The sequence below is a fragment of the Carcharodon carcharias genome, chromosome 2, assembly GCF_017639515.1.
Source record: "Carcharodon carcharias isolate sCarCar2 chromosome 2, sCarCar2.pri, whole genome shotgun sequence".
In the NCBI taxonomy this organism is placed as follows: Eukaryota; Metazoa; Chordata; class Chondrichthyes; order Lamniformes; family Lamnidae; genus Carcharodon; species Carcharodon carcharias.
The window spans coordinates 206,551,721-206,567,097 of NC_054468.1; the positions used below are offsets into that span (position 1 = coordinate 206,551,721).

Genomic DNA, 15,377 nt, shown 5'->3' on the forward strand with positions numbered 1-15,377 from the left:
CTTAAGTAGGTTATACCAAACTAAATGTCATCCTGCAATTATTTATACAGGTCATGAGCACCACTTTAATGGGAGTCATCATAAAATTTTCACTTAAATAGTATACTTGTAATTAAAAGTAACATAGAAAATCTGACTCTAAAAATCACAGTCTCCTGCTGTAAAATGATGGGAAATGAGGAGAATGCCAAGCGAAATGAAATTGCTGTTTCCGAGTATGGTCAGCTGATGAGGATAAATTTCTCTTACATGAAAATGGCGACAGAGATTTTAGAAACTCACTTCGCAGAGCCACCTGGTGATTTCAAGGGTGTAACAATGTCAGATGATGGTTATAAATCACCGGATCTTCAGTCTTCAGTTGTTCATCAAAGTGTGGAATGCCGGAATTTGAGGGGTGTGGTGGTGGTGGTGGGGGAATGGTGGAAATCGGGGGAGCAAACTTGTACCATTTCTATCACCCAGTCCTAGCACCAAAACCCACTAGGCCAGTTATAGCACCAATATTTGCAGAAAAAGGTAGCTGCAACAATTCACTTTGACCCCACACTCAGAAGAGCAATTTTAATGCATCAGTGCAATTTCTTCTTCATTTTCCTGCACAATGAATCTTTATTAACCTTTTTGAGGGAGATGGGTGATTTAATGCCAAATTGTAGGCAGCTTTGAAGTGTATGCTCTCCACCACTTGAAACTGAACTAAAATCCTCAAGCTCATTTCAAAAGCAAGCCTTACAGTCATTAAAGTGGTCCCCAAAGTGCGCGCAATATTGGCAGAGTGGTGCCTGCTTGTTGGTGTCAGTGTCAGTTTGGAGGTACTTTGTGGTCTGGTGCCAAGTGGGGACCCTGCTGCATCTCATCCCTGCTGGGTGGGTGGGAAATTGGCCAGGCCCCATGCTGAGCAGGCCAAAAAGGTTGACCCTGGGTTTAGGAAGGCTAGGTCAAATGGGCTGGTGACAGGTTGGAGTCTTTTGGGGTCCAGGAGTAGCAGGAGCGCCTGGTGAATTGTACAGCGCAAGAGTCAACATTTTCAGGGGAAAAATGGGGGGAAAATTAGCAAAAAGAAAACTCAGCTATTATCCATTCACTATACTGGTGCCAGGGTGAGGGACATCTCTGACTGGCTTGAAAGGATATTGGAGAGGGAGGGGGAGGATCCAGTTGTTGTGGTCCCCGTCGGGACAAATAACATAGGTAAAACTAGGAAAGAGGACCTGTTTGGGGATTATCAGGAACTAAGAACTAAATTAAAGAACAGGTCCTCAAGGGTTATAATCTCCGGATTACTACCCGAGCCATGTGCAAATTGGCATAGGGATGCGAGAATAAAAGAAGTAAACACGTGGCTAAAGGAGTGGTGCGGGAAAGAGCGGTTCCATTTTGTGGGGCACTGGCATCAGTATTGGAACAGGAGGGATCTGTACCGTTGGGATGGTCTCCACCTGAACCGATCTGGGACCAATGTTCTAGCGAAAAGGGTAAATAGGATGGTCAACAGGACTTTAAATTAGAAAGTGAGGGGGGAGGGAAGGGTAAAACTCCAAGAAGTATGACTAATGGGAAACAAAGCAGCAGGTTAGCATGTGGGGGGGGTGGATTCAACTTCATGGAAAATTATGAAAAAACTGAAAAGAAAGGAGAGTCCAGGAGAGGCTATTAAAGTCTCCAGAACACAAAATAGGACAGAGTGTTTGGAAAGGGCTAGGAATCCAACTTCAAGCACATCATATAAAGGGACGACAATGAGAAAGGGGATGGGAAATACAGGACTGAAGGTGTTGTATCTGATTGCATGCAGCATATGAAATAAGGTAAATGAGTTGGTGGCACAGATTGAAATTGGCAGGTATGATGTGGTGGGCATCACGGAGACATAGCTGCAAGGGGATCAGGACTGGGAGCTAAATATCCAAGGATATACATCCTATCGAAAAGATAGGCAGGTTGGCAGAGGGGGTGGGGTTGCTTTGTTAATAAGAAATTAAATTAAATCAGTAGCAAGAAATGACGTAGGGTCAGATGATGTAGAATCTGTGTGGGTAGAGTTGAGGAACCGCAAAGATAAAAAAACCATAATGGGAGTTATGTACAGGCCTCCGAACAGTAGTCAGAATGTGGGGCACAAGATACACCAGGAGATAGAAAAGGTGTGTAAGAAAGCCAAGGTTACAGTGATCAGGGGGGATTTCAATATACAGGTAGACTAGGAAAATCAGGTTGGTAGTGGATCCCAAGAAAGGGAATTTGTGGAATGTCTACGAGATGGCTTTTTGGAGCAGCTTGTGGTGGATCCCACTAGGGAACAGGCAATTCTGGATTTAGTGATGTGTAATGAGGCAGATTTGATAAGGGAGCTTAAGGTGAAGGAACCCTTAGGAGGAAGTGACCATAATATGATAGAATTTACCCTCCAATTTGAGAGGAAAAAGCTGGAATCAGATGTAACGGTATTACAACTGAATAAAGGTCACTACAGAGGCATGAGGGAGGGGCTGGCCAGAATTGACTGGGAGATGAGCCTAGCCGGAAAGACAGTGGAACAGCAATGGCAGGAGTTTCTGGGAGTAATTTGGGAGACAAAGCAAAAATTCATCCCTAGGAAGAAGAAGCATACTAAAGGGAGGACGAGGCAACCATGGCTGACAAGGGAAGTCAGGGACAGCATAAAAGCTAAAGAGAAAGCATACAATGCGGAGAAGAGCAGTGGGAAACCAGGGGATTGGGAAGCGTACAAAGACCAACAGAGGACAACTAAAAAAGAAGTAAGGAGGGAGAAGATTAAATATGAGGGTAAACTAGCCAGTAATATAAAAGAAGATTGCAAGAGTTTTTTTGGATATAAAAAGGGTAAGAGAGAGGCAAAAGTAGACATTGGGCCACTGGAGAAGTAGTAGTGGGGAACAAAGAAATGACGGAGGAACTGAATAGGTACTTTGCGTTAGTCTTCATGGTGGAAGACACGAGTAACATCCCCAAAGTTTAAGAGAGTCGGGGGGCAGAGGTGAGTATGGTGGTCATTAACAAGGAGAAGGTGCTAGGAAAACTGAAAGGTCTGAAGGTGGATAAATCACCTGGACCAGATGGATTACACCCCAGAGTTCTGAAGGAGATAGCTGAAGAGATAGTGGAGGCCTTAGTGGTGATCTTTCAAGAATCACTTGAGCCAGGGACAGCCCCAGAGGACTGGAAAATTGCTAATGTAACCCCCCTATTTAAGAAGGGAGTGAGGTAAAAGACGGGAAATTACAGGCCGATTAGCCTGACCTTGGTCGTTGGTAAGATTTTAGAGTCCATTATTAAGGATGGGATTTCAGAATACTTGGAAGTGCATGGTAAAAGAGGGCAAAGTCAGCTTGGTTTCATCAAGGGGAGGTCATGCCTGACAAATCTGTTAGAATTCTTTGAGGAGGTAATGAGTAGGTTGGTCAAAGGAGAGCCAATGGATGTTATCTACATAGACTTCCAGAAGGCCTTTGACAAGGTGCCGCACAGGAGGCTGCTCAGTAAGATAAGAGCCCATGGTGTTAGAGGCAAGGTACTAGCATGGATAGAAGATTGGCTGTCTGGCAGGAGGCAGAGAGTGGGGATAAGGGGGTCCTTCTCAGGGTGGCAGCCGGTGACTAGTGGAGTTCCGCAGGGGTCAGTGTTGGGACCACCAACTTTTCACTTTATACATTAATGATCTAGATGAAGGAACTGAGGGCATCCTGGCTAAGTCTGCAGATGATACAAAGATAGGTGGAGGGACAGGTAGTATTGAGGAGGCAATATGGTTAAACTGCTTATTTTTTTGGCTAGTATCACTGTATTCTTGGTATTTCTGCATTGCACTGTGCTGAAATGTTGAATATTAAATGCACTGAATACATTTCTTTCAGTACATGAACTATTCTTGATTCACTTGGAATCCTCAGTCATACTAGTGCTAGCCACAGGTTTTGTCATTTAATTGCTTTAATTTTCTGTTTGTTCAGGTTAAAGGTCATTCCTTCACCATAAATTGCATAAGCTTGTCATTTATTTCAAACTGTTCCCAAATATTTAACAATCCTCATTATTTTACAGTTGTTATCCCGATCTTGTTTAAGTGGTTAAGGAATGGATGGTCGAGTGCATTTGGAATTTCGTTACAATTACATGTCGCTATGACCTTGTGGCCTACTCGCCACAATCTGAATGTTGGCTGGGGGAAGGACAAGTGTTAGGTTTTGGTTCTGCTGAGGATTTCTTGTCCTGCGCTACTTGAACATTTTATAAAAATGCACTGCCATGAATTTTCATACCTGTTAACTTGAAACAGAAACAGAGCCTAGAGTGGAGGAACATTAAAATGTCCTTTTTCACTCTCTATCATAACTTTTTTCTGAAAATGGCAAAAGCCAAATAAACAAAATGGAATGTAAGTAAGAGCCAAACTGTGCACCCGGTGAACCTGGGCCAGGGTTTTACATTGGTTGGGTGGGCTCGGCAGGAGTGGGTGGGGGCAGTCGGGAACCCGACCACCGCCCTTTTACATGGGTGGGCCGATTAATACACGACTCCAGCAACAGCGAGTAAGGGCGGGTGGGGGCCGGAGCTCAATGTCCACTGGGTCCATTGGCGACCAGGCGGCCGATTCAAAAGCAGCTGCAGCAGCCGTGCGAAGGCAGCCATTGACTGGGAGGACCCTCGGTATGGAGAACGTCAGTGCTGAACATGGCTGGAGGGCAGGTCACGGTTTTCTGATGAGTATCTCCTGGAGGAGGTGGCAGCCACGCTGGGATATACTTGTCCCCAGGGATGGGAGGAGGAGGCTCCCTCCCCCCACGTCACCAAAAATTCTGGGAGGAAGTGACATCCAGGGTCAGCTCCCATGATGTGGTGCGGCGCACATGGGTGCAGTGCCATAAGCGCTTCAGTGACCTCCCGCGATTGGGAAGGGTGAGCACCAAGTTGGTGTGATTCACTTAGCATAGCAGTTAGGAGTGGCCTCCTCCCCACCCTGGACCTCAGAGTCCTCAGAGTGTGAGTGAGTGGCAAATGTCAATGAGGCAGCATCTGGGCAAGAGGGTGAGCCCTGGCTGCTTGGACTGAGTGCCTTGCGGCTCCAGGGTCATGAATCGGCTGAGCCCTGCCAGGTATTCCTCAGGTGGGGATGGCCAGGCTGCAATGGTAATGCAGGTACAGGGTGGACTAATCAATGTTTCTCTGTCCTTTCAGGAGAAGACATCCCACAACAATGCTGAGAGGTTGCGGACTGACGGAGGAGCGCCCCACCTTCTAACCTTGACCAGATACGAGCAGGAGGCACTGGAGTGGAGAGGCGCCATGCGCCTTGGTCAGCTAGCCGCAGTGAGGTTGGGGTGCCACAGGGAAGTAAGGGTGCCGTACACTGAGGCCAGAATGTCTGTAATAGCAACCATTCCACTGTTGTCTCTATAATGATGTAAGCCTCAAACATGGAAACCCCATTGATAATGGAAAGAAGAGGGCACCCTGATCCGGGTGCCAGGCATGCACAGTTCAACTAATGATATGTCCTTGTTCTTCCTTTCAGGCTCACCTGAATCCTATTGGGGTCAAGACCCTAAAGACCCGCCGCTCACCCCAGAGGACACAGATGATAGAAACACACCAGCGTCACACCCTTACAGGGTGCTCTGGATGATGACAGCAGTTCCTCCGCCCCTCTGCCAGTGACAGTGGCATCCGATGAGGCTGCAGCAATTGGGGAGGTTCCAGCCGTGGCACTGGCCACTCCTTCCCAGGCGGGTCCAGCGCAGGCTCCAAGGGCCAGAGGTCACCTGCCAACGTCATCAGGGCCAACAGGACAGCAGAGTGAGCAGGCTGTTTCCAATGCCAGTGCCAGCAAGGGGGGAACACCTAGATGTAGCACCCTCAAACACAAACTTAAAGCACTTTAAGCACAACTCGGGCTTATCACTGGTGATATTTTTCCCTACTTTTATATTAATTATTAGTAGGTGTGATGGAGAACACCTTTCTATTTAATTTGTTTTATGTATGCTAGGCACCACACCATTAAATGTGTTTATGTTCAACAAGCCACTGGGTGCTTCATTAGTTCTGCAGGTGCAGAGTAACCCATGATGTTATGAGTGACTTGTTTGTCATTGAACCTTATTGAAATGGCATAGTGCATGTTGCTCACCAAGCAAATGTTCCTGTCAGGTATTCAGTATGGAGTCTGCAGCCCTGGCATGTGGTGGTGGTTCTTATTTGGTAGGCTAACTGAAGGAGCATTGGATCAAAGCCTCCTGGGTGTCCCTGCCTCCCTGGAGGTTGCCCAGGTCGGCGTCTATCCCCTCAGTGTTCTCCTGACTGTGCTCGTCCTCGGACTCACTTCTGGACTCATCATCTGCTGCCAGAGCACCTGCGTCTACATCTTCTTCCTCCACTGCGTTCCCCCCTTTCCAGCGTCAGATTGTGGAGAGCGCAGCATGCAACCACTATCGGTGGCACACGACCCGGGGTTATTGCAGTGTGCCCCCTGAGCAGTCCAGGAATCGGAAGTGCATCTTGAGAAGACCGATGGTTCTCTCCACCACAGCCCTTGTGGAGGAGTGGCTCCTATTGTAACGCTGCTTGGCCTCTGTTCTTGGATGGCGGAGAAACGTCATGAGCCACCTTCTGAGGGGATAGCCCTTGTCACCCAGCAGCCATCCATCCAGCCAGGCTGGAGCACTGAAGAGCCCCGGCACCTGTGAGGTTTTGAGGATGTAGGCGTTGTGGGAGCTGCCTGGGTACCTTGCACATACCTGTAGAATCAGCATCCTGTGATCACACACTATCTGCACGTTCATAGAGTGGAAGCCCTTCCTGTTGACAAGGCTCACCTGCCGGCGCCTTGATGGCCACATGTGTGCAGTCTGTTGTACACTGGACATGGGGGAAGCCAGCAATGGCCGCAAAGCCTCTGGCTCTCTGTGTCGGGCTGGCCTTGTCCGTGCGGTAGTGTATGAAAGTCAATACACAACTGAACAGAGCGTCTGTCACCAGCTGGACACAACTGTGGACAGCTGATTGGGAGACTCCACAAAGATCACCCACCGACCCCTGGAAAGAGCCGGAGGCATAGAAATTGAGGGCCACTGTGTCCAACCACACAGCTAGAGCTGATTCTAGGGCCGATCATCTGACAGATGGAGGTCACGGTTTCCCTTGAGAGGCGGAGCCTCCTTTGGCATTACACCTCAGACATAATGAGGTAGCTGCATCATCGCCAGTAAACCCTGGTAGCAGGACAGTGGCGTCTTCTGCGGCTCCTTTTGCCTTTGACTTCCTGTCGGCTCTGTGCCCCTTGTGCCTGCACCTGTCCTCCCACAAGTCACTCCCCTGGGGGCTGAATAGGGACCACATGACCTCCTCCCTCTTCTGACCCTCTCTTTCTCCTTAGAGGAGATGCCTCCAGTGGAGAGCACAACCCCTATTCCCAGGGTAAGGGAAGGCTGTCTGATACCTGGAAGGCCTCGTGTTATGACTTCTCCAGAATCCTGAACTGAAGCCTGTTAATTCTGTCAAAGCAACTCTGAAGCGAAATGAAGTTGTCCTGTTCACTCAAGCAAACAGGAGTAAGTTATAATCTAAAGTACTAACAACTCGCATTAGCGAGCCCACTCACCCCTCTTATCCCACCCGTGGATGAGGTTTTTGAAAATGTGGCCCACGCGCCTGCCCATTGCGCCTGTGTGACGCCCTGAAAATCGCACAAACTGCTTAAAATCAAAGACAATTAGTGCCTCAAAGGCCTTAACTGGCCCGTTAATTAATGGTGGGTGCGCCTCCGTCATAGCGCACCCACCTACTGAAATATTGTGACGGTGCGCAGTGACATCAGGACTCATGCCCGATATCATCGTGCGTCATTTTACGTTCCAGTGTGTCAGGCCCACGACCATTCGCCGAATGTAAAATTCTGCCCCTGGTGTTTTACAGCATGTCAATAAAGTGTTAATAAAAGCAGATATATTGACACAGGACATAACAGACTGGAATATTATATTGGTGTTTGTTACATTTGGAAGGAACAGAAAAATTGAAGTGGAAAATAATAAAAGGAACAATGTTAAGGGTTAACGGGTTGTATTTTACTTCTGTAGTAAAAAAGCTCTTAAAGTTTACACATTTCTGTAAATAAATGACTATGGATCCACAAAACTGGCAGGTAGACCTGAATTGGCCTCACTTAGATTAAGCTTCTTGTGACTTTTAGAATCTAGAGTGCCCACACTGATGCATGTTTTCACATTTGTCAAGCAGCCTAATCACTGGTAATATAGCTCTGCTGTGAGAAAAGCAGAATGTGTAGACAATGGTGCAATCCCCATTTTTCTGACTGAGATCTCAACAGACTTTTTTAATAGACTGCATGACCTTTTTAGAATCAGAGGGTGTACCAACCAAATCAAGGTCTAAACTACCTGGGAGTTGCTAATGAAGCACATCAAAGATGGCTCACAAACTCAAAGGCATGAAGGATGTCAGGAACCGAGGATAGCCACCAATGTAGTGCAGAAATCAAACAGCAAATGCTGCAGCATGGATTGGATATTGTATTTACATTTCTCATCTGGCAATTTAAAACTATTGGAAATTTCTTCTTATGAATACTCAACTAACCCAGGGTGGGTTTTCTGAGGACCGTGTCAGCTTTCATGTAATGTGATAATGACATATGCTGATATCTTGGAAAGCCTTGCCATGATGTAGCAGATGGAGCATTGACAAAGAGTATACACCAGGGATATTTAAACACGACCTTTCCTCAGTATATTCCAATCTATCACAAATGTACACTTTTCACTGGTGATATTAGATCCTGTCTCATTTCTAAAGAAAAATAATTACTGTCACGAGTTGCAGATTTATCATCTGCAGTGGTCGACAGCTGGTTGTGTTGGATACAGGAGGATGGGTTGTGCAAGTCATGACTATCACTTGTGTAGTTAAGGAACCGTGGTCAACAAGTGAGGTAAGAGACAGTATCATGCTAAAAGGCTTACACAAATACAAAGAAATGTGAGAAGCCAGTAGACTGGAGAGCAATAAAAAGCAACCAAGGGACACAAATAATGTATTAAGCAGTGGAAAAAAATATAAAAGTGCTTGCAAGAGGCATTGGAGCTAACTAAACATTTTCTTTATAAATATATTTTTAAAAATATTGTGGTAAATGAGAATGTGGGCCTAATGACTGATGCAGATGAGATTATAATGGACAATAAGGATTTGGAAGACTTGTTACATGAGTACCTTGTATCTATTTTCATAGCGGAGGGAGAGGATAAATTACCAGCAGTACAAGGGAATTTAGAAATAAATCAAGGGCAATAACTTGGTGGATTTAATCTAACTTAAATAAAATAATGAAACTTTAGGCAGATTTCCAGGGCCTGGTGGTTTCCAGCCATGTTCCCATGGGAAACAAACTCTTGAAATTAGTTGATTGAAAACATTGCTTGTTACAGATTTTTAAATCCTTGTGAATGGACAACTTTGGGAACCCAGCAAAATTACTCGATTTGACAGGAGGGTGGGATTGAAAAGAAAACTGAATTTTCAATTCACTTCAGGCCAGTTAGTTATAATGAAAAAAACAGGAGATTTCAAAATACAAGCACAATTAGTACTTAAGTTCTAAAAGTAATCTAAATATATATAGTCATATTGCTAGATGACTACACAAAAAAATGAATTACAACAAAGAGGCTGTTGAACGTATTGGATAATTAGTATAAAAATACATTGACTGTGTGGAAGTAAAAACCTCTTGTATATAAGATAAAACCAGATGACATGCAAAGATATTTCCAACAAATTCACTGGATTGTAACATAGAACTAGCAGCACTTTTCTAAGATTCAAGTATTTGATAATTTTTATTCGATTCCTGGAGAATTAACTTTCTACTAGATATATTTGCAATCAAAAAATCCCTGGCTCCTGGTTATTTTTAGCTAAGAGCTGCATATTGTTCATTTTGTTCTACTTTTTTAAAAATCCTTTGGGTTTCTGAGTTTGTGTTTTAGTGTAAAATGGCTGTTAATGACTCAACAGTCATTTTTACATCTCTTCAAAATTTTATTTCGACTGCATGCAATGGAAATAGAAACTGGAGAGAGAGGTAAACCGGGCTGTCAAATTGCGTTCAACCATTTTACTCTATTGGCCAAAGTCAAAATTTGCCCCATTTTCTTTTTGGCATAACAAACGAATCATCAATTACAAGATACATTCACATTGGCAAATTTTATTATTGACTGAATGCATGTGGTGTTTGAGTACATGAAATATTTGAAAACTTGTGGTAATTGAGTTCTTGTGGTATTTGAGGCCTTGTGTTGTTGATAGTTTGTGGCTTAAGGGCCTAAGAAGTTTTTCTAGGATGTTTTAAATTGCCCCTTGTGATTCATGTACTTCTACATGTTGTTTCTGCTCTATTCATAAGCGCTCCCCCACTGTGGTAAAGCAGTGATGCTTGGCTGCTGAATCATTGACAGGCTGGCTCAGATTCAGAAGGCCTGTTACTTGCATCTGAGACTAATGCTGATGTATGTGCAATAATGCTATATATTTGGTATTCCAGTTGCTGGGATTGCAATGCTTTCTTAAACAGTGTCTGTAGTCAATTTCACAGGACAACTTGATGGCCCAGAAATGTCGCTGCTCCTTTATCTACATCACCAGAGAGCATTTCCTCATGAGCCACATATTTGTCTGAGGTTAGAATACTGAATCTCTATGATATGCTGAAGAACCCTATAATGTCTCATCCTCGTTGTCAGATAATAGATGCAAAATGTCTGATGCAAGTGCAGTTGCTGATGCTTCATATGCATTATAACCTGATGACCAATAGGTTTTCTAACCTCTATGAAGACAGCAGATGGGGCCATTATTAGCACCCAAGCATATTTCTCCATTTGGATACTGTACTTCCATTCATTCAACTATGAAGTACTTGTACCAAATGAGTAAAGCACACAGTATATAGCGTGAAATATATAATTAACATAGTACGTACCATCCCTCCTCCCTCCGAGAGCTCCCATTCCTTCGAACTGCACCACATGCTAATCATGTTTTGATTAAGGTTTCTTCCAGACAATCCTGCTTCATGCATTGCCTAGTATTCAGGACAAGTTAGCCTTCAATCATAAGAACAATGTGAATTAACAATGGCACTGCATTCATTCATTTCACTGTGTGAGGGTTACATTTCCTTCACTCAGTTCATTAACAAAGTATATAATCTCGAATTGCACATTAGCACTCATGTGGCTTATGGTATTATATTCATTTATCTGACTGTGTCAATATTTATTTAATTTTTAACAAAATACACTAAAAAGAATCCTTAATATATGTTCTTCAATACATATTGAGATATGGTAATACTCTTGCATCACCTTGTGCTCTTATCATGTTGTAGAAACCTTGCTGACTTCTGTCCAAACCCTGGTGTGATCCAATGTAACTTTCTGGATGTCCCACTTCTCCCTTGGGCACACTCAGCCTCAGATTAAAACGTTCAGCACTTTGTTTCCAGAACATTACCAATCATGATCTCAATGTCCTGGTCCATGCAATAATTTGCTCGTTTCTATTGTGCTGTAGTCATACATTTGGTAGCTGGATGGATTGAATACTCACCGTCGGTACAAGTACACTGGCCATGCAGATGCATGAAAAGTGTGAATCCAGTCTCGATTGCTCCCTTTTCCTTTCATTTCATATTTGCATCCAGAAGACAGGGAAATACGGAGAAAAGAATGGCGAACTGCCTCAAATTCATCACTAATTGGCACTAAATTGGCAATCTCAGTGTTACAGCATGCAAGTCAGATGGTGTAGGAATTTGAAATGATACTCATGAAGTGGAGGTGCCCTTTTGAGGTTGAGGCTAAGACACATTGTGAGGCAAAGATTTGTTCTGCATCTAACCTCCTAAGGGCAAGTTCAGAAAAATACACAACATTCATTTCAGCCACATGTTCTCCACTCTTCACTCCTAACTGGCTGCCCTTTTTTGGTTCATAGTCTCAGCAACCGCCATATTGCACACAGTGTTAGATCATCTTTCTGTACCTCAGCCCTGTTGGAACTCAGAAATTTGATTGGATCTTTTTAATTCCAAAACTGCTAATTGGCTTTGGAAGCCTCTTTCAACTACGAATTCTGAAGGTGGTCAAATCATGAATAATAATAGTTTGCTTTTAATTTTAGTGCTTGTTTTCTGCAGCATCCAGCTGCCTCCTTGTTTACCTATTAAACATTCCTATGTAACAGTACTTAGTCAAAGCTTTGCTTAATGTGAGGAAAAGCAAAATACTGTGGGTTCTGGAAATCTGGGGCAACATTTTGCCGTAGGCCAACGGGGGGGCGGGGCCCGCTCACCAATGCGTAAAATGATGTGTGGTGACATTGGGCGTGTGTCCTGATGTCACCGTGTGTCATCGCACTGTCAAAGGCCTATTATGGCCTGTTAAAAACTAATTAACTCAACTTAATGAGCTGCCCGTCCAACTTTAATGCTGGTGGGCAGGCAAAGAGCCCAGGCAGCCTTCGCATTTTTCATGAAACCTCATCCACGGGCGGGATGAGGTTTCATGAAGTGTTTTAAAATCTAATTAAAAATGTATACATTTATTCTTTGACATGTCCCAGCTCATGTGATAGTGTCACATGAGGGGACATGCTTTAAAAGTTTAAAAATCCTTTATTTTAAAGTTTAAGACTGAAACAAATCTCCCTGAGGAACCTCCGTGCCTCAGGGAGATCTCTGCGCTCTTTGGGAACCACTCAGGGAATCCCCCACCCCCACCTCCCGCACAGTGAGCACACAGCCTTAATTGGCCAGCCCATGTAAAATGGCGGCACGGCCCCAATTGGGGGTGCCAATCGAGTTCGCACCCGCCCCGCCCCAGCACAACCCCCCCAATGGGGGGAAATTTCTGGCCCTGAAATCAAGACAGAAAATGCTGGAAATACACAGCAAGTTTGGCAGTGTCCGGGGAAGAGTGAGCTGTCCACTGTCACCTCCACCCCCCCCACCCCCTACCCCCCATAACATGCAGCCCACAGGCTAAAGCAGGATGGTGTGTGCCCTGGAGGGGAACTTCCAGGCGGTGGTGTTCCCATGAATCTGCTGCCCTGTGCTTCTCGGTGGTAGAGGTTGTGGGTTTGGAAGGTGCTGTCCAAGGAGCCATGGTGAGTTTGTATTCTGAATGCAGACTGGCCAATTAATCATAATTTACTTGTGGACTTTATGTATGGATTAGATTGGATTTCGCATGGGTTTTGCTGACCCCTATGGAGATATGATGAAGATCCTCAAAAAACTTTAATTTGGACGTAATGATATGAGATTTGTTTTAGCAAGAAGGGATCTGGTGAGGAATTTAAATTTTGTTACAATATTGGAACAGTGTAAACAGTTGGCCAGAACCATTTAATCTACTCCATTCACCTCTTTGCAAATCTGATTGTGATTCATTAACCTGTTCATTATACAGTTGTTCACACAATCGCTCTTATATTGCTTTTCAGGGTACTGAGCATAGCAATATTTTCCGTGGCATTTTTCGGATTTCCTGATCATTGGTATAATTAGAATAGGAATAACATATCATTCCCAATACTACCAAAGCTTCACAAATGTGACCAATGTTAATTTGTAAATAAAACAAGTGCAACAGCTTCTTTGTATCTGGGTAGCAGAGACTGCAGGAACTCGCAATGTGTTCCACCTTATTTAAAATATGAAGAAGAGTTTTCTCAGCAGGCACATTTCTGTCATCAGGGAAAAGCCAGATGACAAAGGTTTGGAGAAGTTTTGAACAATATGGTGCAATCATTGATCTTGCTCTGAATCCCCACTTTTTGGAAAGAACCATATAAACCTATCAGGAAATACAGCAAAAAACAAAAGTAAATGTGAAGAGGGAAGTACCCTTTCAAAACTCTAGTAATAATTGACACTTCTTCAGGAAAGTGTATGTTGTAAGTGGAGTCCTGTAGACATTGGGATTATATGTGGAGTGAGATGCAATAAATTACTCTGAGTATAATGGAGATGTGTTGTAAAAGACACCAGGATGTGTATTCAGCCTTGGAACTCTTTGTACATTTTCTGAATAAAAATCTGACTGGCCTGATTGCCACTAAAGCTTTTTATTTATTACCTACTTTCGCTGGTTTCTGCTAACCTGTTATTCATAATGGCTAAAGCACCCACCCCACCTGAGAAGCCATTCTGCCTCGTGTTGACGCACACTGTCCGAGGATAGCCATTGGCAGTTTCTGACAGCTGCTTCTGCAGGATGGCAAGTGACACCTTGTTGGAGGCAGTGAGGTCCCTCATGGAGATCATTTCCCCAGAGAGCCTCCTTCCCTCTCCATCACTGTCACATGGCCCCTCTGCATCTGCCAAGACATGGTTCCTGCGGATACGAGATAGTCCCGGGGTGATAGCATTCCGCCGCCCAGTGCGCATCTTCCCTCTCCGGCACCTTGGGCAGCATCTACATTCCAGTTTCCTCAGTAGCCAGTTGACGAACTGCTTGATCACAATGGAGATGACATTGAAGAGTGAATAGATACAGCACACCCCCAAGAGTATGAATACAAAATTACCAAATCTGTACAATCCCTGATTTGTATAGGCTGCATTCTGACTGCTGACCAGATCCCCAAAGCCAATAGTACTGAAGGTGACAAAGCAGAAATACAGTGAGTCGGTGTAATTCCATCCTTCCACTGGAGTGTACATTGCAGAAGCACAGCAGGAGATTATGATCGCTGTGACCCCAAGGATCAGCATGATGTAGTACACAGATGGCTTCCATCCAGTCAAGTTGGCTGTGTCGATGGCTGATTGCCGCCGAATGATGGGAGGCAGTAGGCCTTTACTCCGCAGCCGCCTCTGGTAGCACGCCTTCATGATGAAGGCCAGCAGGGTAATGATGCGCTCCAGGAAGAGGTTGAAAAACAGAATGGTCCCTGCACATCCTAGTAGGCCATAAAATATCAGAAACACTTTTCCTGCCACAGTTGCTGGAGTTGTCATGCCAAAACCTAAAACAAAACAAAGAGAAAGAGAAGGTTTTATGGTTTTGTCATGCACATTTTACAATCCTCTAAACATATAGTGCAGAGTCATTTACCAGGTAGCCCCACTGACAAATTATAAGGACCTTCCAGCACACCCTGTCTGGCGGACTGTCCTGCTGACTAACAGCTGCAATGTTGAATCAATATAACTTAAGACAATTCAACACTTAAACTAATATATGTAAGTTCTATAAATTTATTCATTGAAAGAAACAGGGCTGTTTCCCAAATTGAGAACAAATTGTATTCCATCAGACATTGTTTTC

The 15,377-nt window shown here is 44.3% G+C and overlaps 1 protein-coding gene across 1 annotated transcript in view; it reads right to left on the reverse strand.

Annotated features, from left to right (window-relative positions):
• Positions 1-14,179: 14,179 nt before the first annotated feature.
• The window catches only part of kcnk12 (potassium channel, subfamily K, member 12), an 83,675-nt gene continuing 82,477 nt past the window's right edge, over positions 14,180-15,377 (reverse strand). The window contains exon 2 of the mRNA XM_041207441.1: positions 14,180-15,075. Within this exon, the coding sequence (XP_041063375.1) occupies positions 14,180-15,075 (896 nt within the window). The remainder of the gene's footprint in view (positions 15,076-15,377) is intronic.